The following is a 24,082-nucleotide window of genomic DNA, read 5'->3' as shown; positions in this document are numbered from 1 at the left end:
TGGACCCCGAATCGGCTTTTATAAGCCGGGACTGAGCGGGACGGGTTTTTCCTGGAATAGCGGACTGTAGGACTCTTGAAGTTGACATCTGCTAGGGAAAGGTTTCCTAAAAATGGGAAAACAGCCATTGGCAGTCGAGCAAGCAGTCTTGACTGCCTGGCGAGCCAGCATCCCTCTTACTGGAGCTTGGCTCTCTGAGGAAGAACTGATCAGACTTTGTTGGGCTAGGGACTGGGGATTTTCTGTGAATCCTAGATCCCCCTTTGATTGTAAGGTCTGGCTCAACTGTCTCACGGCGCAAATGCGCAAAGGAGATACTACAGCGTTCGACTTGGCTGCAGTCTGGGCAGGCATCGACATAGCCTTGGACACAGGCAGGGATTCCGACCGGAACGTTTGGGGATCCCGGAGGCGGACCGCGCCGCAGCCCGCACGGCGGCTGGCCGCACGGGCACACCCTGCCCAGAGCGCGGTGCCGCTGACACCGCCCGCCCCTCCCGAGGCAGCGGGGGTGCCTCTGCCGCAGCTCAGCTTCAGCACAGCCGGCGGTGCATGGACTGCGCGGGGCGGCCCCGGGCTGGCGGAGCCGCCGCCGCCCGCGGCCCCGCAGCCCCCCGCTTTCCAAACTGCATTGGCGGGGGGCCGGTGCTGCCCACGTCGCCAGGCGCAGCGGGTGCGGTTGCCTCCCCCCATCTCTTTTGCTGATGGAGCCCGTGCAGACTCCACTGCAGTCTTTGGTCCCTCGCCTGGCACGCCTACCGCCACCCGCAGGAATTCCAATTGTGCCGGCGGGACAGGCTTTGCCTCCCTGTGCGCCCCTCTGCATGACATGCGGACTGGTTGATTGGATTTCATTTACGGCGCCGGCATCTGTTGTTCAACAGCACGTCTTGGGCGGGACAGCCATATTCTTCTCCACCCTGCCCACTGTGGGATGGACTCCCGTGCCGGGGTGGTGCCTGCCTTCCACGCCACGCCTGCCGTGGAGCCACCCCTGCCGACGGCGGACTTCACTGTCACGCCCACCGCTGCTCCAGCAGCAGTGACAGCCTCGAGTGCGCTCATCCCGGAGCCACCGGTGTCAGTCCCGGGAGGAGCTGCCGCAGCCGCGGTGCTGCCCGCTGCGGCTCCGGTGCCCGTGCTGCCTGCTGCGTTCCAGCTGCAAGAGCTGCCGCCGCCACGAGGCTCATCGCTGATTTGGGTATGTGCGCATGTTGTAAATACCTTCTTTTCTGTCAGGTCATAGTCACACTGGGAAATGGGTTTTGACAAGTTGGACTGCCAATCCTTTGACAGTCTGACAGTGAGTTGTTACTGTCTTAGAGTTGGTAACTGATTCCTTGAAAATTATAAGTTTGGAAGCTCTTTGACCGATCTGAGCCAATGAGGTTTTGAATTATCAACTAGGGAACCTCGGAGTCGTGTTTGTCCTCTCTTCTCCAAGAGACCTTGCAGAAAGGAGACAAACACCGCCTCCTTCTTTAAACTAAAAAGGAGGACATGTGGGACTCAGATTCAGTCAAAGAAAGAAACTAAGAGTTTCTAGCCAGGCAAAAAGCCTGAGAAAGAGCTGGAGAAGAATGTAAATAATTCTTTATCTCTCTTTTCCCAGATGCAGGGGAAAATCCCCTTGGATGATGATTCCTCAGGGAAGTGTAGCAAGTTATGTACCCTTATCTACTGTGCAATACCCAAGTTGGTGAGTTCACCATCTGTCAGCATCGCTTTAGAAAACAAAGGTTTGATCCACAAAAAATGTTTCATCTGTCCTGTTTACCTGCTTCATTTCAGCCAATGAATAGGCTATGTTCCATCAGCAAAGTCTTCATGGACATACGTTTCTTTCAACGGTGATAATTGTTTCTTTTTTTCTAAATCAGACACTGTCTATTAATAAGATTCAGATGTCCATGGTAGGGGTGTAATTAAGTTTCATCTTCACTGAGTCAAAAAATATCATTCTCATTACCTTTTTATTCAATTTCTGACATGTAACATCAGTTTGAGATCTGAAAAAAAACCCTTCATTTGCTGTTTGCCAAGTAGCATCTATGCAATACAAATTCTACTTGATAAATCACACCCACACATTGCCATATGATGCTACTAGTCATGTCTTCACATTCTTTTCTTCACCGTTGGGTATTTTGGTGAAGCGAATGATTAGAACATCAGCAATGGCATTTGTTCAAGATGTTCCAGAAAGAGCTGTGCTCTGTTCTCTTCTTTGCTGCCTATGTTAGCACTGAGCTGTAAAAAAAGATGACTAGGAAGAATGTTACTTTTAGTCTAAATTTCTAAATGATGTTTGGAATACCCTGTCAAATGATGAGATGCTATTTTAAAATATGGCATCTCAAGGGAAAAGGTCACTTTTAAAGAGGTTTTGAGACAGTTGATTCTGGAGGAAAAAAAAAAAAGAAAGAAAAAAAGACATTTAAGGTGTTTAGCCATACGATATTGAAGATTGATTCAAAACACTGTTCCTTCATATAGGAAGAAGAGAAGACCATAAATGTAACCCTTTTCAAAATGGAGTTCTATATGTTTCTGGTTGGGATTATTGGATGCCATTTCTTGTCAAGTCGAGGGACTGCACTTAGTTCTCCAATCATTTCCTTCCCTGAAATTCATCTGCATTTGCTCCATTATCCAGACTCCCTTTTTGTTAGTGATGATATACTCCATCTATGCACTAGACTATTTAACTAGAGTGTGTGTCTCATACTTTCTAGTTAAAACTGGCTGGACCAGAATGGAGATTTGCAGTTGCTGCTGTACAATAGTCTTCTTTGTGCAAGTTTTCTTCAGACAATGTTCAAGCAGCAGTAGCAAATAGGAAATACAGCTTGCAGCAGGGAAAGACTCTTCTGCTTTCTCAAGTTTCCTGGAGTTAAATACATGCCAAAAGGCTTTCCATAGTACTTCTACTGTCTTGTAGGAATACTTGATAGAATCCTACCTTTGTTGAAATTACTAATGGGCTACTTTTCCACAAAGAAGAAAATTTGTCTTTTTAATCATATGGGTTTTTTTGTAAGTTGGAAAGACGAATTTGTGCACCAGTCATGTAGAATGTACTTCTACTTCTTCATAAGTTTCACCACCTTCGTTATGAAATATTCTCTCTGTGGAACTTGAAAAGAAGAACTCTATAGGCATTTTCATTCTATTGATGTAATTTTTTTTCCTACCATACTGTTCTTTTTTTATATTCAACTCCTTTTTACCAATAGAAATATTTTTCCATGACACCTATGGAAAATACCTATGTTGACTCAATATTGCAGCATCAGTCCATTGTTTCTAATTATTTCAACATGGTCCCAACCATATCTGACAGCTAGACAGCGGATCTTAGCAACAGTGAATGGGAGTAACTTCTGAACAATTTCAGTCAATTTCCCAGGAAGGGCTTGCTTTCTGCCACTGCCAGTTTTCCCAGAGCTATTGTCTGGTTAACAGTTGCAGAAAAAGAGTCTTCTTGCACATACCTTCTTGCAAGTTCTGTCTCACATTTACTAAAGAATGCAAAGAGGGTAAAAGTGCTGCTTCCAACCCTTCTGTGCACTTCCTGTACAAAGACGGGGGTGACCCCAGAAGGTAGTTTTTGATCTCTGTTCAGAACACAAGGCACGTCATCACCTCATTCATCTTTTTTCTGGGACTCACAGCATCTAAAGACTAAGAGGCTCTCTTGCTTGCTAAAGTGTCTTCATCAAAGAAACCTTGTCCCATCAGCAAATTTGAACACAACTACAATAGAGTCAATTCCAATGCTGGCAGGGCAATACTCTACCCCAGTAGTAACATGCCACTATTAGAAGACTGTGTAAAAATATTCCTGTATGAAATAATCAGAGGGAAAAACAGAATTGGGAAGAACTGCACATTTTTCTGGAAAAAACCTGCTGCAACAGTCTTACAGCCATTATTTGCTGGTATCTTTTTTAATCGTTGGGTTTTTTTTTCATTTGGGTGAAGATTAAATATGACTGCACCTTTATGTTTTCTTAATAGAAGTGCAACCATTTCTTAATATCATAGAAGTAAGCCATTTAAATATGTACAAATGGCCTTTTTGAATACATATGCTATAGCACACTGTGAGAGTAATTAGCTGGAAAAAGAAATTCAAAGGTTGAAAACTATTTGGAATCAAGTAAATCTAAGGTGATAGAAGAAGAAGAAAACAGTAGTTTTTGAAAAAAATATTTTTGAACATTTTTGGAAAAAAAAAAGGCAGAAATTGTACAGTGCAGGTGTATTATTTCACTTCCTGAAAAACTGAGTAGGTTTGCTATTGCCAGTGGTTTTTGTTAGGAAAGAAGAGATTCCTTTAGAGAAAAAAATTCCAATTGGCTTTACATCAATGTTATGGTACTTAATTTCACCAATCATGAAGAGAAATTCTCATCACTTGATATGGAAATAATGATGGTCATGGAGACAAGGATGTCTAGGCCATGCATCAGGAACATCAAAAAGCATTTGAAGGCAGGTTAGACTGAGCTCCTATACTAGTGAGAAGAAAATGCAACAAAGACATTGTCCTTGAAGAGTCTTCAGGATTAACAGTAGATCAATTTTTTCATGTGAAGTGTTTATGAATAGAGTTAACCTTGAAAATAACATTGTTTTCAAAAACCTCTCTTCTAATGATATACAGTTCTTATCAATAGAAAAAGAAATGCACTTTTTTTCAAACTGTTGTGCTCTGTTTTGACAAGAAAAAGAGTAGTTTTTCAAGCTGGAAATGATGTTAACTACAAAAATGCCTTGTAGCACACTTGGCACTGTAGTCTCTTGTCCGAGATTGAGAGGCAAGATGATTTCTATTGCCATCTGTGTCACAGTTGCCTCTGGGCAGTTTTCCTTATCTCCTGTTAATGGGCCCATCGATGTCTTGCCACATGGCTCAGAGATAACTCCCTCCAGGAGCCATTTTCTGTTTAACAGATGGTCAAGGACCCACCCGTGACTCAGAATGACATCGTGGTGTGATGCTCGACCCAGGGGGGAGGAGCTCAGCATTCCCACCTAGATATATCCCAGGATTTTTAGACAGAGAGGCAGCCTTCCCACAGGTTCCCAAGAGGACACAGCTGGGGTTTTCCACTAGAGCGACTACACCTTTTCCACAGGACCACTGCTCCAACAGAAACCACATCTGCCACTCCAAGAGGATTGCAGCCACTCCAATTTGGACTGCTACCAACATGCTGGCCAAAGGGGTGTCAGGTTGTATTCTGACTTGGTCGGTGGTCTTCCTTTTGTATTATTTAATGTATTTTGTCTCTTTACCCTTTTACCAATAAATTGTATTTCTGACTTGGAGTCTCTCGCTGGTTTTGCTTTCAAACCAGAACATCTCTTGATTAGCATCATTTTTTGATTCATCAAAGAAGTTTCACATTGACTCTTTTTCAACTTGAATATGAATTTGTACTTAGGAAGCATCCATGAAGAATTTCTTGGCATTTATTTTGTACTCAATCCTAAAGGCAACACAGGTTCTGCATTCTGCCATCTGTCTAGCTTCCTCGTTTGATGCAGCTTCTGAAGGGTATTTTCAGAATTGAGGACTACTGGCAAGAATGATGTTAAATACATGCATTTGACTCATTGTTTCATGCAAAACTATTTTTCCTTTACAGCACAATAATAACTGGAAAATAATGATGGTCAATTCAATTCTTATACTAATACAAAGAGGACTATTGTCATCCTTAGAAATGAAGCAAGTCATGCTTCTTGCACATGCAGTACAACCACTAATGCAAATGACCCTGTCCATTCCAAAAGAATCTGTATCATAGGAGTGGATTGAATTTGTCTATTGCTATTTTGCTTCAAACAGAAAATTAATTCTTTTGACAGCCAACTCATGATTGCAACCTAACTTCCAACTACTGCTTTCAAAGGGTTGAAACATGTCTGTTTAGAAAAGGATATGGTACAGTACACAATAGCAGACCAGGTCATGCCCATTCAAAAGAAATAAAAGATCAAAGGACAGAGTCATTCACATCTGCAAGCCCTCAAGAAGGTACAGGTCAAATGTCTCCAGAAAACTAGTCTATGGCACAAATTTTCTATGTTGGCACCAACAGAAGCAGCTGCTATCTTTCTAGGATGCAAAGCTTGCTTACAACACCCTTCAGAGCAACTTCTGTGCCCCTGCTCAATACACCTTTGGCTCTATTCCCTGGACTTCACGTTTGCGTTTCCACAGAGTCCTACAAACCCACTCAAAGTTCAGGTAGTAGATTTCCAAGATTTAGAAATCTTGTGTTATATTGATTTATTTCATATTTTGTCCCATGTAAGCATACTGTAACTTTCTGAAGTGAAATATGTCACATATGTCAGGTGTATTTTGCATGTTAGTTCCCCTTCACATTCAAATTTCTCACAGACCCCTCTGATGCCTTACTGTAAAAATATGGAGCTGCAAAGAGTGGTTCTGGGAAGTTAGAATACCCAGAAAACCATGGAAACAATCTAATAATAGATCCTTGAATTTCTGAATAGAATTGCACCACGTAAGGTCAAAATAGAAGATTTCAATTATTTTCATACAAGAATGAGTGTGGGGAATGGGGAAAAGAGAATATAGGTAGGCTTTTCCTTATTTTTTTTTTAAACAGTTTCAGGAAAAAAATAGTCTTAACTTGGAAGAATAGCATTCAATATTTTTATACAGCATGACTTCTCATTACCTAATAAAATGATTTGTAGAAATGAATTGGAAAAGAGGAAATAAACCAAGAAAAATATTCAAGGTATAAAAGATGTGAGTTTTCTCTCACAGTTCAAGATTTTCTTTGTATTTCAGATGAAAAATATTAGGAAGCTAAATGGTCATCCATTCTTCTAAAAAGTATCTGGATATCCAAAAGATATAAATTTCAGCAGGACTTGGGTGTCAGGTATTCCTGAAAACCTTCATTTCACTGCTGCCCAACCTTGATTTAATCCACTTAAGTGCAGCTGTATTCCAGGTGCTCAGTGAAATTCTCCATGGAATGCATATTGTTTAGAAATCATCTGGAGAAAAAGCTAGATATATTTGAAGATTTTCTTGGGGGAATGGCATTTCAGTTCTTTCTACACACAGATGGGATTTCTGCTGTCTTCTTCAGGCCACTTCCTCCAGAGACCTCTCCATTAAATCTCTCTAGTTCTACTCTTCTGGTGATCCAAAGTCAGCACTGGCATTGTCCAACTGCATGGAATTACTGTATGCTACAGCCACGCACTGAGGGCTTCTGTGTGCAGCATCACGTAAGCCGTCCTAATGGCACCCTGTTGCTATCAACTCAGCTAGCTCAGCTGGCTGACAGTTGGATCTTAGGGGACAAGAATGTGCACCGATTTTGGAATACAAATGAGGTACTAAGAAGGAGGCTGGAGGATTTCAATATTTCTGCCTCCAGCTTAAGCAACACTAAATCTTGGTCTTTATCTGAGAAATGATGTGAATTAACCCATTTGGCATTCATATGCCAAAAATGTGAGTAATACCCTAAGAACTGTCAAAAGAGGAACAAATCCAATCATCACTTTATTAAAAGAATTCACTTGAAGAAGTCAGGAAGAAGGACTAATCATGCAAATATCCTTCCCTGAGAATCATTCTGTTTATTTGCACAGCTCTCTTCTTATATTCCCATCTAATGCATTGGACATGTCTACTTGTGATGAGACAAATTGTTGCAAAGCTTACCAGATAAACCACGTGTTCTCTTCAAGCAGCAAAACATTTCTTTCTGCTTGGATTTGCTAATTACATTTAGACTTAATGGTCTTTTCCAACCCAAGTTATTCCATCATTCTCAAAGTTCGCACATACTACTTGTTCTGCTTTAGGGCAAATCTGGGAAAAGACCTTCAAAAGGGGACACCCCCAGAAAGCCAACCCACATGGCCCCTCCCCCCAACCGGTTTGGGAAAAATTTCCTGGGAAAGAAGTGGAAGAAACATGTTGATTTAACAGGCAAAGCACTCCCCAGCACAAAAAAAAATGAACACTAGCAGATGACAAAGCTCATTTGCTGCTCTGAAGAGATGACAGCTTCAGAAAGTCTCTCCTGTGGCTGGCCGATCTGTTATCAGTCCCTCCGGCACTGGGAAAGGCTGCTGCCCAGAGTAGGTCACAAAGTAAAAGCTCTCGCTGCTCCCCGAATCCCGGTCCGGGGCAGGTTCAAACAGGTCCAAGAAAAGGGAAAGAAAAAGCAACAGTCCAGAGAAAACTTCTCTGCCTCAGCAGCTAAACTAACTAAAAAGCAAAGTGCTCTCTTCTGCTCCGTCCATGCCCAGATGGCACAGTCCAGCACAGAATGTGGAGTGTTGCTTTTAGAGGAGTGAGTGTGGTCTCTGATAACCAACTCTGTGCTTTGTCTTCTCTTTGCCTTCGCTCTCAGAACCAGTCTTGAAGGCACAGAATATAATAGCCAGCATCAACAGAGCAGACCACTGGGGATATAAGCATCAGAAAGTCACCCTAGGACACTGCTCTCTTGAGATATGTCACCAGATTATGCTAAGACAAATTTTTGGAATTGCTAATTCAAATTCTACAATCACAGTGGAAAGCTGAGGAGGAAACATTGTTCACTTCAGTTATCTTGTGGCATACCAATACTTCCTTTCAATTCCAATGTTTTTTGGTTTTAATTCCATGACACACAGGCATAACTAAACATCTTTTGAGCAGGAAGGAAGATATTATTCTTCTCATGATACTGATGGTTAAGCTGAAATGCAAAGCAACTAATTCAAAGTGAAAAAGCAATAAAGTCAATTGTAAAACTCACCACAGTTTTGTTTACTCCCCTAAATCCTTACTATCCCAAAAGACAAGAACAGCTGGAAACACCTTGTGGCTAATTAATTTTTTCCTATACCTACGTGGTAGGGGAAGGGATAAATAATCCCAAACAATGGTAATCCACAACAAAGCATTCTTGGCATCACGTCCAGGTCCTGCATAGCAAGCTCTTCACCTGGTAAAGTTATTCCATTGCAACAGTTTGGGGAGTATCTTAGAGGGCTGGGTTTAAACCATTGAACCATCCTGATGATTCAGGTATTCAGTAGCAATGAGAAAGCTTCCAAGAAGATAGTTCTATGCATTGATTTTCATCTATGACAGACACATTTCTACAAGACAGAAGGCTGACCTAATGCTTTACTACATATGGGTGAAGCAGCATCCTGTTGCCACTTTTTTCTGGTTTTCTGTTTCTTTTGAACTGCTTTCTTACCAGATGAATGAGCTGAACTACCTCACAAAGGAATCAAGTACATGCCAGAGCTTTCAAAAAAAAAAAAAAAAAAACCAACCAAAAAACAAAACAAAAAAAACCAAACAGATGAAAAATGGTGATCTATAATTGCATTTGAAAATAAAAGTTTTTTCTACTTTTCATAGATACATGGCCTTCTCTAGGATAATATTGCTCAACATTTTGTTTTGGCTTTTTAAAATTCTAAATGTTATGCATTCTTTTTGGCCATTTTAGTAATGAGATTTTTTGATATGTTCTTTCAAGCTGAAATTGATTCTAGTAGGTAGAAGCACACTGGTACGTAAAAGTAGACTAGAAAAGAGAATATTCAGATATTCAGACTAGAAAAGATAACATTCATGTCCTCCCATGCAAGCAAGTGAAGAAAGCATGCAGGAGATCTTCCGATAACGTGCTATGTGAATTGAAAAGAATCTGTCCTTATTTGAAGCAACTGAGAAACTCAAACAAGGAAATACAGGTCAGAGAGAGAAGGGGTCACATATGATGTCAAATCGATATGTTTAATGTTTGAATGAAACAAGATTTCTTGAAGTACAATCCTATAGAAGAAAGGTGAATTTGCAGAAGCAATTGAACTGGGTCTGTTTTAACTCACCTGAGGATTCAGAAAGGCAACCTTAACATTGAAATGATTTCAAAACATACAAATACCAAGACTGGCAGTTCATTAGCTTGAACAGTCTCTTTACAATAAGATTGCTTTGGAACTTCTACTTGCCGTGGGTCTGAAGCCATTAGGAAGGCTGCAATATTAAAAACAAGCAAACCAACAAACCAACGAACAAACCAAAACAACTTTCTCAAAAAGCTTTGAGAAACCAGAGAAATGATGATTTTTAGGGGTTCAGTAGTCCTTTAAAATTGTCTCTGGGAAAGAGATAAAAAACCTGTAATGACTGTGGCGTATATTTACAAAACTGTAATGAAGCCTGTAATAAAAAGACTATGCTGGGTTCATCTGTTGAAAGCATTCCAAAATGCTCAAAATGACAATTCACGTGTTGTGGGAGAAAAAGAAAAAAAAAAAATCTGAGGAAAAAACCATTTTGAACATATTTTCCCATTCCAAGATGGTACAATGGCTTTATTTCATTTTGTTACTAAGACTATGTAATATCTGAAGTGTTTTACAAGAGAGAATGAGAGTGTTCGCACTAACCATACAATTTGGATGGATCTCTTTTACTTTATACAGCAGCAGATATGGTTTAGCACGCCACAGTTCAGTCCCTGAAAGTGAATGAGCGGCAGATTTAACCTATCTGCCCAGTCCACCAGAATCTTTCAATATCTTTAAAAATGCTTTGTTGTATCTTGTTATCTGGACATGTCTCCTCATCTCCACTGTGAGCTCCTTGATCTTTCATCGACAGGATGAAATCCAAATTAGCCTAACAAGAATATAGCCTTTCAAAACCTCATCTATTATCTTCTCTATTCCTACAAGTACATTTATGTGGATGTGATAGCCTGGTCAGAGAGAGAGAAAAGGAGTAAGTTTTCTCACAGGGGACTTGTGAGACTTAGGTAGTTGTAGAGAAACTATGATAGCTTGTCATTGTAAGCAACATGCAGGTGGTGTTTCTCTACTCTTTGTTTTTCTCTTCTTCTCAAGGATTGTTTGTGAGAAAAGTGGTTTTATATAATTAGCCAATCAGGTAGAATGTGTGGGAACAGTCTATAAGGAGAAGAGTTTTTCGCATTGAAGTTGTGGTGGTGCAAAGCAGCCTTCTTGGAGTCCGTGCTGCTTTCTCACTCGGTAGGGACACCTCTATACTGCAGGGAACAGTTTGGAAGAGCCTAGTTGTTTTGTTTCTCAGATATGTTGCTGCATAAAAGAGCTCTTCTTTGAATTTTTTCCCTGCTGAAGTATAGCGTCTGTTCTTCAATGATTGTGATGCTAACTCATGGTCATCTATTCTGTAGTCTTACAGAGTATGCAGCAAAGCTTTCTCTTCTTCTGCGGACAATTTCCTCTTTTGATGAGAAATGTTGAAGGTCTGAATTTAGTCGCGAAGGTCACTGATTCACAGGCTACAAAATTGTTAAGGCTAGTAACAGCAGGGAAAGTGTGCTGTTGATGTGTGCGCAAATGTCATGTCAGCTGCTGTTTAGATTAAAAAGCATGAACATAAGCAAAGATATCTGCATGGCCATAAAAGAACCAAATAAGAAGACATTTGTTGTGATTTCTGCCCTAAGGAACAAGAAGTATGGAGGCCTCATTTCAGTGGCTAGATGTAGTATCTCATTTGGAGGAAGGAGGGGCAGGAATGCCTTGGGAGGCTACCAGAGTCTAGGTTGGAGTGACAACTAGGGTTTTTTTCCCATGGTTCTGTGCTCTTGATGCTAATAACTGGTGGGACATCACTTCTAGTCCCTTCCCCAGTTCCAGAATGTCCACTGTTTCCTACTTTCCCATTGGTCCTTGTTATATGTTGCTCTCCCTCTCTCTACCCAGTGGTTACTGTTCCTTTAGCCTGCCTTTGTGCCTGCCCTTATCCCTCCTCCCATTGGCCCTCGAGTTGTTTCAACCCACCTAGCCCTGGTCAGTTCAGTACCTGGGAGCCTCCCCTGTTGGAGGCTCTGAGTTCTGGGCTCTGAGCCCTGCTCCTCGCTGTCCCTTCAGCCCTTCTGTTAATGAACAATGGTTGGAAGCCTACACAGAGAGCCTCTCCTGTCTTGTCTGGTCGGCCTGCTAGGCACCATCTGCCTGTGTGAGCATCTGCTGCTCGTTTGGGCTATCCACCTTGGCCAAGGGAGACACTCCTGGAAGGTGGCCGCCCCAGTGACATCTGCCGTGTGGCCGCAGCTAGATAGTATTATCCTTGGGCCAGTTCTCTTCAACATCTTTCTAACAACCTGCACCCTGGACTTGAAGGAATATTAAGTAAGTCTGCCAAAGACATTAAACTGGGAGGAGCTATGAATGAACTGCCTTGAGGGCAGAGGCCCTGCAGAGAGATCTGACAAAGAGAGATGGGCAATCACCAACCAGATGAAGCTGAACAAGGGCAAGTTCTGGATGCAGCACCTGGGCCAGGCCAATCCTGGGGTGTGTATAGACTAGGGAGCAAGAGGCTGGAGAGAAGCAGTGCAGAAAGAGACCCAGGCTTCTGGCTAGTGGCAAGCTGAATGTGAGTCAGCAGTGCCTTGGCAGCCAGGAGGGCAAATCCTGTCCTGGGCTGCATCAGGCACAGCATCGCCAGCTGGGCAAGGGAGGCAATTATTCTGCTCTGCTCTGCTCTGCTCTTCTCTGCTCTGCTCTGCTCTGGGGCGGCCTCACCTTGAGTGCTGGGGGCAGTTTTGGGTGCCACAATGAAAAAAGATATGAAGGTGTTAGAAAGTATTCAAATGAGGTCTACAAGGACAGGACTCGAGGAAATGGCATGCAGATGAGTTAGGGGAGGTTTAGGTGGGATAGCAGGAAAAAGTTTTTGAACCAGAGGATGGCTGGGCCCTGGAAGAGCCTCTCCAGGGAGTGGTCACAGCATCACGCCTGTCTGAGTTCAAGAAGCTTTTGGACATTGGTCTCAGGCATATGGTGTGCATGTGGTCCATGCAGGACCAGGAGTTGGACTTGATGATCCTGATGGGCCCCTTCCAATTCAGCTGATTCTATGGCTCCATAGTTCTGTCTTGGCCACTCAGGTCTAGTGCTTGCTCTCACCAGATTTTGATCTGCTCTTGTTGCTCAGAATTTGTCACTAGTGAGATTCTGTATCATCTACTAGGTAATGATATTTATCACAAAAAACAAAGTGCCTTTTCTCAACAGAAATTTGAACACGCACCCTAGAATGCTAAACTAAAATTTTCCTTGATGCCGGAGCCCACCCTAGGGCGTGGGGTGGCTCCATGTGGTGGAAGAATCTCTCCTCCAACCCGTGCTTCCAAAAAAAGGCTCAGTAGTCTCTGTTGTTCGGTCTCAAGGAAGTTTATAGTAAGCTATCTAAAAGATTTTCTTCTCGGGCTGCTGTGGTTTGCTCAGCAGCTCAGGCAGAGGCACACACACCCCTGACATCCTCTCTGACTCCCGTCTTCTTCTTCTCTATCCCCGCCCAGGGCTGCTGTTATCTTTTAAATGGTACATTATGTGTTAAATGTTTAAAGTTTTCCCCCAATACCTACTGCCTATATTAAATGGTGCTTTTCTACTCTAAACCAATCTGTGAGTGCCAACATCACCAAGAACATGGAGGTAAGGAAGAAGAAGAGGGATGACAGGACAGGCCCAAATCCCTCCATCTTAAAATTTCTGACCCTCATGTACAAAACTAAAACCACCCTGTCAAGACCTAAAACCCCCCTGTACAGCACTCAAAAATTCTTCCCTTTACTTTGTGACTACTTCTACTATAATATCTGAACTTCTGTGACTTCTTGTTCTTCCTGCAAGGTTGGTAACTCATTCCATGGTTCAAACCCAAAATCACAGCTGTTTCCAGCTGCCTGCCAGGGTCTCAAATGCTTCTAACCTGGACCCAGACACTCCAAAAATGTCTGAGGGACATTTTGATTTCCAACACCTTGAAACAACACTGTCTTATACCCAGTATTCTTTCCAAAGCTTAAGGAGAAAGAAGGCAAAATGAAGGGACATATTCCAGTGAATCATTGTCAATTTTCCGGTTCTTTAGCAGTAGATTCCTACTTCCACTATGCTTTTCTATAAAAGCATGGTTTTGTGTAGCATGTAATTTTCTAGCAAGAGACATTTTTGCAACTGAGCTCATCCGTCTCTTAGAAAAGATATTGTAAGAAGTGGAAAACATATGACTAGGCAGTGACAAGTGAGGAAAAAAAAGAGTATGAGAAGCAGCTCTGTGATAGTAAGGTGAGACAAGAAGGAGGAGGAGGTGCTCCAGTTGACAGAGCTGAGAATCCCCCGCAGTCCCTGGAGGACATCATAGTGAAGCAGGTTGTCTCCCAGCAGTCCCTGGAGAACCGTGGAGGAACACATACCTACACTGCAGCCCATGGAGGGCTCCATGCCACAGCAGGTGGATGTGCCTTGAAGGAAGCTGCACCTTGTGGAGCAGAAGGGCATCCTTGAGCTCTTCTTTAGTGGAAGAGTATGTGCAAATGTGCAACAGCTGCAAACTCGAATCTATTCTCTTTCCACTTATTGTCATAGGTAAGTAAGAAGAGAATCTAAGAATTAGAAGCCTCAATTCTTTTGCTTGAGACTCCCATTCTCTCTGCCACTCCTTTAAAATTTTGTTTTCTAGGAAATAAAATCCAAGAGAAAGTCCTTAAGGCTTGATGTTCAGGCTTTTCAGAAAATAGGGAGGGCAAATAACTCTTGTCACTGTCATTTTTTAAAAATAGAACTAAAAGTTAAATTCCTGTTTTCTAAGGACTTACGGAAAACAATTGGTAGAAGTGATGAGATTGAAGAGTATTATTAATCTGACGAGAGACTATCATTTAGGTGCCTCAGTTGTGTACAAGTTTTTACCAGGAATTCTAGACTTTTAAACAGACTTTGGACACAATAGTTATCTCTGGGAATATTTTAGGATGTATAGTACATTCACCTTTAAATAGCGCTATCTGGTTTATAGTTATGAATTTCATTTTAAATTTGATTTAAAAAGAAAGATTGGCGATTCCGATCATTTACAATTCTGAAACTGAAGCATTTCAGTTGTTGACAGTTGTTGCTGTCTCCTGAGGGCAGGAAAACAACCCTTGTACCAATACTGAAACAAACTAGTTGGAAAAATAGTTTTCCTCATTCTTTTCTGTCTATTCTAACAGGCACAACAGCAAAACCACTGCTATGAGTCTGAGTTGCCCTAGTACTCATGGATGGCAAACTTGTAGTGGCTAGTATTTTATTTGGACACATTTCTGATGCTGCTTGTTAACTGTTGTGCAGAAGGATCTGTAACCTATTTTCACAGGAGGACACGCCTGAATTGTTTCACTTGTCTCTGAACTAAGCTGGCCCTCATTTCTGAGATCTTGCTGTGCTAGCCCCCAAACTAATTTCCTTAAAATGCATTTTACTTTCAACCAAAGCACTTTGTTACTTCATGATGTAATCTGTTGTTCTTAATGTTCAGGCAATTGTTTTATAGCCATAAGAACATATTCCAGAAAGCAGGTAGAACATCTGTCTTAAGTAGTATACATCACTTGGCGTTGGTTCATGGATCATAACATCTGCAAGGAATGTCATTTACAATCAATAGATGGGCTGGGGTAACTGGCCACAGGTTTAGGAATCTTTCTCCAATTCATTTGGCTTTAAAATTTAGCTCTTCTCATTTCAAGTGTGTCTTTACTAAAGCAATCAACTATTTATGACCTGTACCACAATGAAGAACAATAAACAGTGGCTGAGCATCACGCAACAAGTCTAATAAGAAGAATGGTCTGAGCCCCCAGTGTAACACAGGGGGTGCGTAATGAAGCCTGAGTCCTCCAGGCATCTTTTCAACCTGGAGAAGAGCAGACTCTGGGGAAATATTATAGCAGCCCTCCAGTATCTGAAGGCAGCCTACCAGAAGGAGGGAGATGAGCTACACAAGGACACATGGTGATAGGACGAGTGTTGATGGCTTTAAAACCTGAAGAGTATATGTTTGATTTGGCTATTGGGAAGAAATTCCTTGCCATGAGGCTTGTGAGACATTGGAAGGTGTTGTGGGTGACCCATTCCTGGAAGTGTTCAAGGCCAGCTTGAATGGCTCTTTGAGCTTAACGCAGTCTAGTGGAAGGTGTCCCTGCCAATGACATGGGGGTGAACTTCGGTGAACATTAAGTTCCCTTCCAACCCAAACCATTCTATTATTCTGTGATAATATTCATACCGTGCAGTAGCAGTAAGCCGCTTAAGATAGAAATAACACACTCTTGATTCTGAGAAACAGTCGTCCAATGAGTTTAACAGGTTTGGTCTCACATACATGTTCAATTTAGCATTACTATATCTAGTAACAGTCCTGGCACTTCAATATCATACACACAAATGTTTTATAATTTTTAATATTTTCTCTCTTTCTTACACTCTTTGTTTCTTCCATTCTCCCTTTTTCCCTTTCTCCCTCTCTCTTCCTCCCTTCCTTCCTTCCTTCTGTCCTAGGGTGACCTTATGGTGTTTGTATCCCCAGTCGGGTGTTCTGTTTATGTTTGATATTATGTTCTGTGCTTTCAGAACTGACTCTGAAAGTGAAGGTTTGTTTTGTCTTGTTATCAGCCAGCTCACCTCCCCCCATGGTCTGTTGTCTAGAAGAGGCTGGTGCTGGCTGGCTTGCTTTTTGCTTTGCTTGCTTGCTCTTGCTCCTGCTTCTGCTTTTCCCTTTGCTTTTGCTTGTTAGTTAGTTTAGCTGAACAGTCCATTTTTTTCCCTTTCCCTTTCCCGAGTATCATTCTAACCTGCTCCGGGCTGGGACCTGGGGTACACCGAGGAACACCGAGAGCCTGAGTTTTGTGATCTGCAGCAGATATCCCCAGTGCCGGAGAACAATCCCCAGTGACCAGACCGAGGGGATCATTCCTAAGAGAGACTTTCTGGATTTTTCATCTGTTCAGAGTGGTGAAAGAGTTTTTTTGTCATCTGGTGTTGTTCATTTTCTGGTGCTGGGGAGTGTTTTGTTTGTTAAATAAACAGGTTTTTTTTACACTTCTCTCTCAGAAAATTCTTCCCGAACCAGGTGTGTGGAGGAGAAGGGGGCGTGGGGGTTTGTTTTCTTGGGGCTCCTTTCAGAGGTTTTCTCCCAGATTTCCCCTAAACTAGGACAAATATTTTGCTGCCCATCTCGTGGCTCGAGAGAGTGGAAAAAACCCTGTTCTAATCATATTTTGGTTCCAAATACTTTGTGTTGGTATGGAGCAGTTACTGGCCATGTTGTTTGAATTCATAGTGTCTCTTGGGGTGGAGGCCTGCATGTATTTCTGGTCCCTAGGGTTTTTTGAGATCTTAATCCCTCTATGTTCCCTAGGTTTATTTTCTTATTCAGGAATAGCTCTGGTATTGTCCCTAATACATAGTTTTTGCAGTAGAAGGGCACTGACCAGAATATCCATCAGGCTGGGTTTGGGTGTAATGGCTTCCAGAGGGTTTATAAAGGTGCTGAGGTCTGTTCGAGGAATGCATGGCTCATGGTCATGGTTGTGCAGCCAGTTTATTAGAGGGGAAGCAAGGGATGAGGCTTTTCAGCCTTTGCTTTCCTTCTTCTCCTCTGAATCTCTTACCTCCCTATTAGAGAATGTTCAGTTTCCCCTGACTGTTAAAGAGACCATCTTTCTGGTGTTTAATCTGGTAAGCTTTCTCTATACAGTCTGCAGTCTCTCTAGAATGAGGGCTGAGATTTCTAGAGGGGCTGAAGAGACCCCTGACCCAGGAGTAGACCCACGTGTGAGAAATCCTGAGTGGTGTGGGAAATGGGAGGATATGGGCCAAATCTGAAAGGAATTTTCTGACTCTATAGTCTGGGACTTCCCATGTGAACAAATTCAGAATCCTCAGCTGAGGTGGTGAAGTATCTGAAAGAGAAGTGTCATTATAATTCTAAGGAGAAAAAGATCATTGCAGTGAGCTGAGCCCTGGCATATGCTTATCGTACCCTGCTAGATACTGTAGGGCAGCAGACAGAGGAAGGGGACAGGGACATAAATCAGCAGCTATCCCAGTCACTCAGGCTGCAGCCAACACCCCCGGCTTGAAGGCAGCAGCTAAACCAGACAGTGAGCCTAAGCTAGCACCTAAACCAGACTGTAAGCCTCAACCAATGGCTGTTTCAACTAGCACAAGAAGTGGAAAGTGCACAGAAAAGACCGGTCAACCAGTAGATGATGATGATGATGATAATTCAGGAGAAGGACCCTCAATGCCTGCTGAAATAAAATCAGGAATCAAAGCAACAAGGTCAGAGGCCAATATTGAGTCCTTTTCCCTAAGAGACCTTTGTGGCCTAAGAAAGGATTACACTTGATGACCTGATGAGTCTGTAATTAGTTGGTTGGTCCATCTTTGGGATGCTGCAGGTGAGGCTACAATTCTGGATGGCACTGAAGTGAGACATTTGGGATCCCTGTCACGTGATCCTGTCATTGACCAAGGAATGATGAGGGGGGCTAACCCTCACAGCCTCTGGGCATGGGAAGTGTAGCACAAAGATACCTGTGTGCAGATGATCCTTATATGCAGCAGACTCAGTGGAAGACTACATAAAAAGGGATCCAACGCCTGAGAGAAATGGCAGTGGCAGAGATTATCTTCTCAGATGAAACTAGGAATCCTGACTTGGTACCATGTACATCTGTGATGTGGTGAAAACTTGTATGGCTTGGGCCATATGAATACGCTTCTGCTTTATATGAATGAATATATGAATATTGAAGCAATAATGAAGCGGGATGAGAGGGATGAGACCGTGCTCGACATGGTGAAGAAGCTCCGAGCATATGCAGATGCCATACATGGCCCAACACACGCCAGAATTGCAGCAGTGGAAACACATCTGCAGAAATTAGAAGACAAGATAGCGGAGAATAATAGGAGACTCAGGGAGGAGATTAAAGAGGACCTTCTCCAAATCTCGGCAGTACAGATCAGAGGTTCTGGTATCCAACGCAGACGTTCCTCAGATGGGGAGAGAAGGTACACTCCACTAGCTGAGCTGTGGTTCTTCCTGCACAATTATGGAGAAAACATGAGGAGATGGGAAGAAAATCTACTGCTGCTCTGGCACAACGGGTGCATGAATTGAAAGAAGGCAGGACTCAGAGAGGAAGTTCCACCAAAAGGAGAGCAGCTGCAGTTGCCCATAGCCAAATTGATGATGATGATGATGATGATGATGATGACGACATGTCTGATCCCCTTGAAGGAACCTCTAAGACATGTGCCCAAGGAAAGAAGGATAAACAGGTTTAGAGGGGCCCTGCCTCTAGCCAAGTAAAGGCGAGGGAAAACCGTATTTTCTGGACTGTGTGGATTCGTTGGCCTGGCACATTGGAACCACAAAGATATAAAGCTTTGGTTGATACTGGTGCACAATGCACGTTAATTCCATTGAGACACGTAGGGGCAGAATCTGTCTCTATCACTGGTGTGACAGGTGGATGACAGGACTTTCCCTTGGTGGAAGCTGATGTAAGTCTGACGGGAAATGAGTGGAAGAAACACCCTATTGTGACTGGCCCAGAGGCCCCATGTATTTTGGGCATAGATTACCTTCAAAGGGGGTATTTTAAAGACCCAAAAGGATTCAGGTGGGCATTTGGGATAGCAGCTGTAGCGACAGAGGGCATCCGCCAATTGAATACCTTGCCTGGACTGTCTGACGATCCAACTGCTGTAGGACTTTTGAAGGGAGAAGAACAAAAGGTACCAATTGCCACTTCAACAGTGCATTGTCGACAGTACAGAACAACTCGAGATGTCGAGATGCTGTGCTTCCTATTCATAAGATGATCCGAGAGCTGGAGAGCCAAGGGGTGGTCAGCAAAACCCACTCACCCTTCAACAGCCCCATTTGGCCTGTGTGTAAATCTGAAAGAGAATGGAGATTGACAGTGGACTACCGTGCATTGAATGAAGTGACTCCACTGCTGAGCGCTGCTGTGCTGGACGTGCTGGAACTCCGGTACGAGTTGGAGTCCAAGGCAGCGAAGTGCTACGCCACTATTGATATTGCCAATGCATTCCCCTGGCAGCAGAATGCAGGCCTCAGTTTGCCTTTACGTGAAGGGGAGTGCAGCATACCTGGAACCGACTGCCCCAGGGGTAGAAGCACAGTCTTACCATCTGCCATGGGCTGATCCAGACTGCACTAGAAAAGGGTGAGGCTCCAGAACATCTACAATATATTGATGATATCATTGTGTGGGGGAACACAGCAGCAGAAGTGTTCGAGAAAAGAGAGAAAATCATCCGAATCCTCCTGGAAGCTGGTTTTGCCATCAAGAAGAGTAAAGTGAAGGGACCTCCTTGAGAGATCCAGTTCTTGGGAGTGAATGGCAAGATGGACGGCGTCAGATTCCTACAGATGTAATCAACAGGATCACAGCTATGTCCCCACCAACCAACAAGAAGGAGACACAAGCTTTCTTAGGTGTCATCGGTTTCTGGAGAATGCATATTCCTGAGTACAGTCAGATCGTGAGTCCTCTCCACCTGGTCACCCGCAAGAAGAATGATTTCCACTGGGGCCCTGAGCAGCAGCAAGCTTTCACCCAGATAAAGCAGGAAATTGCTCATGCAGTAGCCCTTGGCCCAGTCAGGACAGGACCAGATGTGAAGAACGTGCTCTAGTCTGCAGCCGGGAACCATGGTCTGTCCTGGAGCCTTTGGCAGAAGGTGCCTGATGAGACTCGAGGCCGACCACTGTGGTTTTGGAGTCGGAGCTACAGAGGGTCTGAAGTGAACTACACCCCAACAGAGAAGGAAATCTTGGCCACCTACGAGGGAGTCCAGGCCGCCTCAGAGATGATTGGCACAGAAGCACAACTCCTCCTGGCACCCCGACTACCGGTGCTGGGGTGGATGTTTATAGGAAAGGTTCCCTCCACCCACCATGCCACCAGTCCTACATGGAGCAAGTGAATTGCTCTCATCACGCAGCGTGCCCATATTGGTAAACTGAATCGCCCTGGGATTTTGGAAGTAATTACAAATTGGCCTGAAGGTGAAAGTTTTGGTGTCACAGATGAAGAAGAACCAGTGACATGGGCTGAAGAAGCTCCACCATACAACCAACTGCCAGCAGAGGAAACGCGCTACGCTCTCTTCACTGACAGTTCCTGTCGCATTGCAGGGATGAATCAGAAGTGGAAAGCTGCTGTATGGAGTCCCACATGACAGGTTGCAGAGGCCACTGAAGGAGAAGATGGGTCAAGCCAGTTTGCTGAACTCAAAGCCGTTCAACTGGCCCTAGACATTGCAGAAAGGGAGAAGTGGCCAAAGCTCTACCTCTACACTGATTCATGGATAGTAGCCAATGCTCTATGGGGGTGGCTAGAGAGGTGGAAAGAGGCTAACTGGCAGTGCAGAGGAAAACCAGTTTGACTGCTGAAGAGTGGAAAGATATTGCTATCCAGGTAGAGAAGCTACCTGTGAAGGTTTGCCATGTAGATGCCCATGTCCCCAGAAGTAGAGCTAATGAAGAGCAGCAAAACAATCAGCAGGTAGATCAGGCTGCAAAGATAGGGGTGTCAAAGATAGACCTCGACTGAGAACACATGATTGACCCATGATGCCTCAGGTCATCAGGGTAGAGATGCCACCTATAAGTGGGCACGAGACCAAGGGGTGGATCTAGCCATGGACAGTATTTCTCAGGTGATCCATGACTGTGAGATGTGTGCTGCCATCAAACAGGCCAAGCAGGTGAAGCCCCTATGGTATGGTGGGCAGTGGTCCAAGTACAAGTATGGGGAGGCCTGGCAGATTGACTGCATCACACTGCCCCAGACACGCCAAGGCAAGCACTACGTGCTCACAATGGTAGAAGCCACCACTGGAGGGTTGGAAACCTACCCTGTGTCTCATGCTACAGCCCGTAACACCATCCTGGGCCTTGAAAAGCAGGTCCTTTGGAGGCATGGTACCCCTGAGAGGATTGAGTCAGACAATGGGACTCATTTCAAGAATAGCCTTATCAACACCTGGGCTAGGGAACATGGCACTGAGTGGGTGCACCACATCCCCTACCATGCACCAGCTGCAGGCAAAGTGGAGAGGTACAATGGACTGTTAAAAACCACCTTAAAAGCATTGAGTGGGGGATCTTTCAAAAATTGTGAGCAACATTTAGCAAAGGCCACCTGGTTAGTTAACAGCCGAGGTTCCACCAATCGAGTAGGACATGCCCAGTCTGAGCCCCTGAATATAGTAGACAGAGATAAAGTCTCAGTGGCACATGTCAGAGGTTTGTTAGGGAAATCAGTGTGGATCAATTCTGCCTCCAGTACAGACAAACCCATTCATGGGATTGTCTTTGCTCAGGGACCAGGTTGTACATGGTGGATAATGCAGAGAGATGGAACAACATGATGTGTACCTCAGGGAGATCTGATTGTGAGGTGAAACTATTGTGCAAATATCACTGTTTGCTGGATGTTACTGCCAGTGTCTGTACATGAAAACACAGACATGAGACAGTGTCAAAGGTTTGAGCAAGTGAAATAGAAGGAAATGTGTAAATGTCGAAGGGATGAGTAAGTGAAAGATACAAGTTTTAACTTGATGGAGTTTTTACATGATGTTGAAGATATGGAGATAAGGGGTGGAATGTCCTAGGGTGACCTTATGGTGTTTGTATCTCCAATCAGGTGTTCTGTTTATGTTTGATATTATGTTCTGTGCTTTCAGAACTGACTCTGAAAATGAAGGTTTGTTTTGCCTTTTTATCAGCCGGTTCACCTCCCACCATGGTCTGCTGTCTAGAAGAGGATGGTGCTGGCTGGCTTGCTTTGCTTGCTTGGCTTGCTTGCTTTGCTTGCTTGCTTGGCTTGCTTCTGTTTTTGCCTTTGCTTCCTAGGTAGTTTAGCTAAGCACTCCAATTCTTTCCCTGGACTGTTTCCTTTCATTTCCTTTCCTTTTCCTGAATACCATCCAACCTACTCCGGACTGGGACCTGGAAACACTGAGGAACACCCAGAGCCTGTCCTCTGTGATCTGCAGCAGCCATTCCCAGTGCCCAGAGCAAACCCCAGCGTCCAGACCCGGGCGACCACTCCCAGGAAAGACTTTCTGGATTTGTTCATCTATTCAGAGTGGTGAAAGAGTTTTGTTGCCATCTGGTGTTGTTAATTGTTTTTTGGTGCTGGGGAGCGCTTTGTTCCTTAAATAAACAGGTTCTTTTCCATTTCTCTCAGAGAAAATTTTTTCCCAAACCAGGTGGGAGGGGAGGGGCAGTGGGGGTTTGTTTTCTGGGGGCTCCTTCCAGAGGGTTTTCCCCAAATTTGCCCTAAACTAGGACAGACACACGGCAGCCATTTCCAGGAGGCAGTTCCCTGTGCACGGTTCTGAAAATGATGTGGCAGTGCCACAGGAGCATAGCCGTGGTGTGGTGCTGCACAAAGATCCTCCAGGAGCAAAGGCAGATATTTTCACCTCCAGGGCACTCTCAGGCATCAGCAGTGGAAAAGAAGAAGAATGAGGACGGATTCCAAACTTCAGCTGTTCCTGGCAGGAGACTTCAACCTAGCCAGAACCTCGGTGAGAGGTGCCGGAGGCACAGAGGGAGCAGAGCCTTTGGACAGGTGTGCCTGCTCCCTCAGAGCTGCAGGTGTCAGCGAACCTGCTCCTCCTTGAGGATGCAGATGGGCAGGAAATGGCCAGAATTAAAAAGGGGAGTGCAGCTCTCTTCAAGAAGATTTTCCCAGAGGCAAGTGTCCCAGCATCAGGTGTCCTGGAGCTGTCAGTTCCCAGTCCATGTTTCCCAGGATGCTGTGGCGGTGCCAGAGAGGAAGATGCTCAGCATAGTGCAAGAGAAGATCCTCCAGCAGCAAAGGCAAATGTTCCCATCTCCAGAGAATTGTCTGCCATCAGCAGTGCAGGAGCAGAAAGTGGAAGATCTCGAGACTTGGCATATATCTGGCAAGAGCCTCAATCCCTCCCAGTGCCTCAGGGAGAGCTGCCGGACTGCAGAGGGAGGAAGCCCTTTGGAAAGGTGTGCCTGCTCCCCCAGAGCTGTGCCTATCAGCAGGACCTGCTCATCCCTGAAGATACAGCTGGCCAGGAAATGCCTGGAAGTGAGAAGGGGAGCCCAGCCCTCTTCAGGATGTTCCTAGAGGCATATGCCCCA

At 44.1% G+C, this 24,082-nt stretch overlaps 1 protein-coding gene across 1 annotated transcript; it reads left to right on the top strand.

Annotated features, from left to right (window-relative positions):
- The first annotated feature begins 620 nt into the window (after positions 1–620).
- Positions 621–23,140, top strand: LOC146767686 (uncharacterized). The gene is made up of 3 exons (XM_085578205.1): positions 621–1,201; positions 1,613–1,699; positions 4,960–23,140. The coding sequence occupies exons 1-3, from the start codon at positions 935–937 to the stop codon at positions 5,002–5,004; spliced, it is 399 nt and encodes a 132-aa protein (XP_085434331.1). The 5' UTR covers positions 621–934; the 3' UTR covers positions 5,005–23,140.
- The last annotated feature ends 942 nt before the right edge of the window (positions 23,141–24,082 follow it).

This window comes from Lonchura striata, chromosome 4 (assembly GCF_050655825.1).
Source record: "Lonchura striata isolate lonStrDom1 chromosome 4, ASM5065582v1, whole genome shotgun sequence".
NCBI classification, from domain to species: Eukaryota; Metazoa; Chordata; class Aves; order Passeriformes; family Estrildidae; genus Lonchura; species Lonchura striata.
Note: the sequence above shows the minus strand (reverse complement) of the source record. Positions and strands in the feature narration are given on the sequence as shown.

What these genes read in the sequence shown, in the direction of transcription:
- LOC146767686 (XM_085578205.1), top strand. Translation starts at nt 935, where the DNA reads ATGGACTCCCGTGCCGGGGTGGTGCCTGCCTTCCACGCCACGCCTGCC. An exon ending in GAGGCTCATCGCTGATTTGG is followed by an intron (nt 1,202 to 1,612) that starts GTATGTGCGCAT and finishes CTCTTTTCCCAG; the next exon opens with ATGCAGGGGAAAATCCCCTT. An exon ending in ACTGTGCAATACCCAAGTTG is followed by an intron (nt 1,700 to 4,959) that starts GTGAGTTCACCA and finishes TCTGTTTAACAG; the next exon opens with ATGGTCAAGGACCCACCCGT.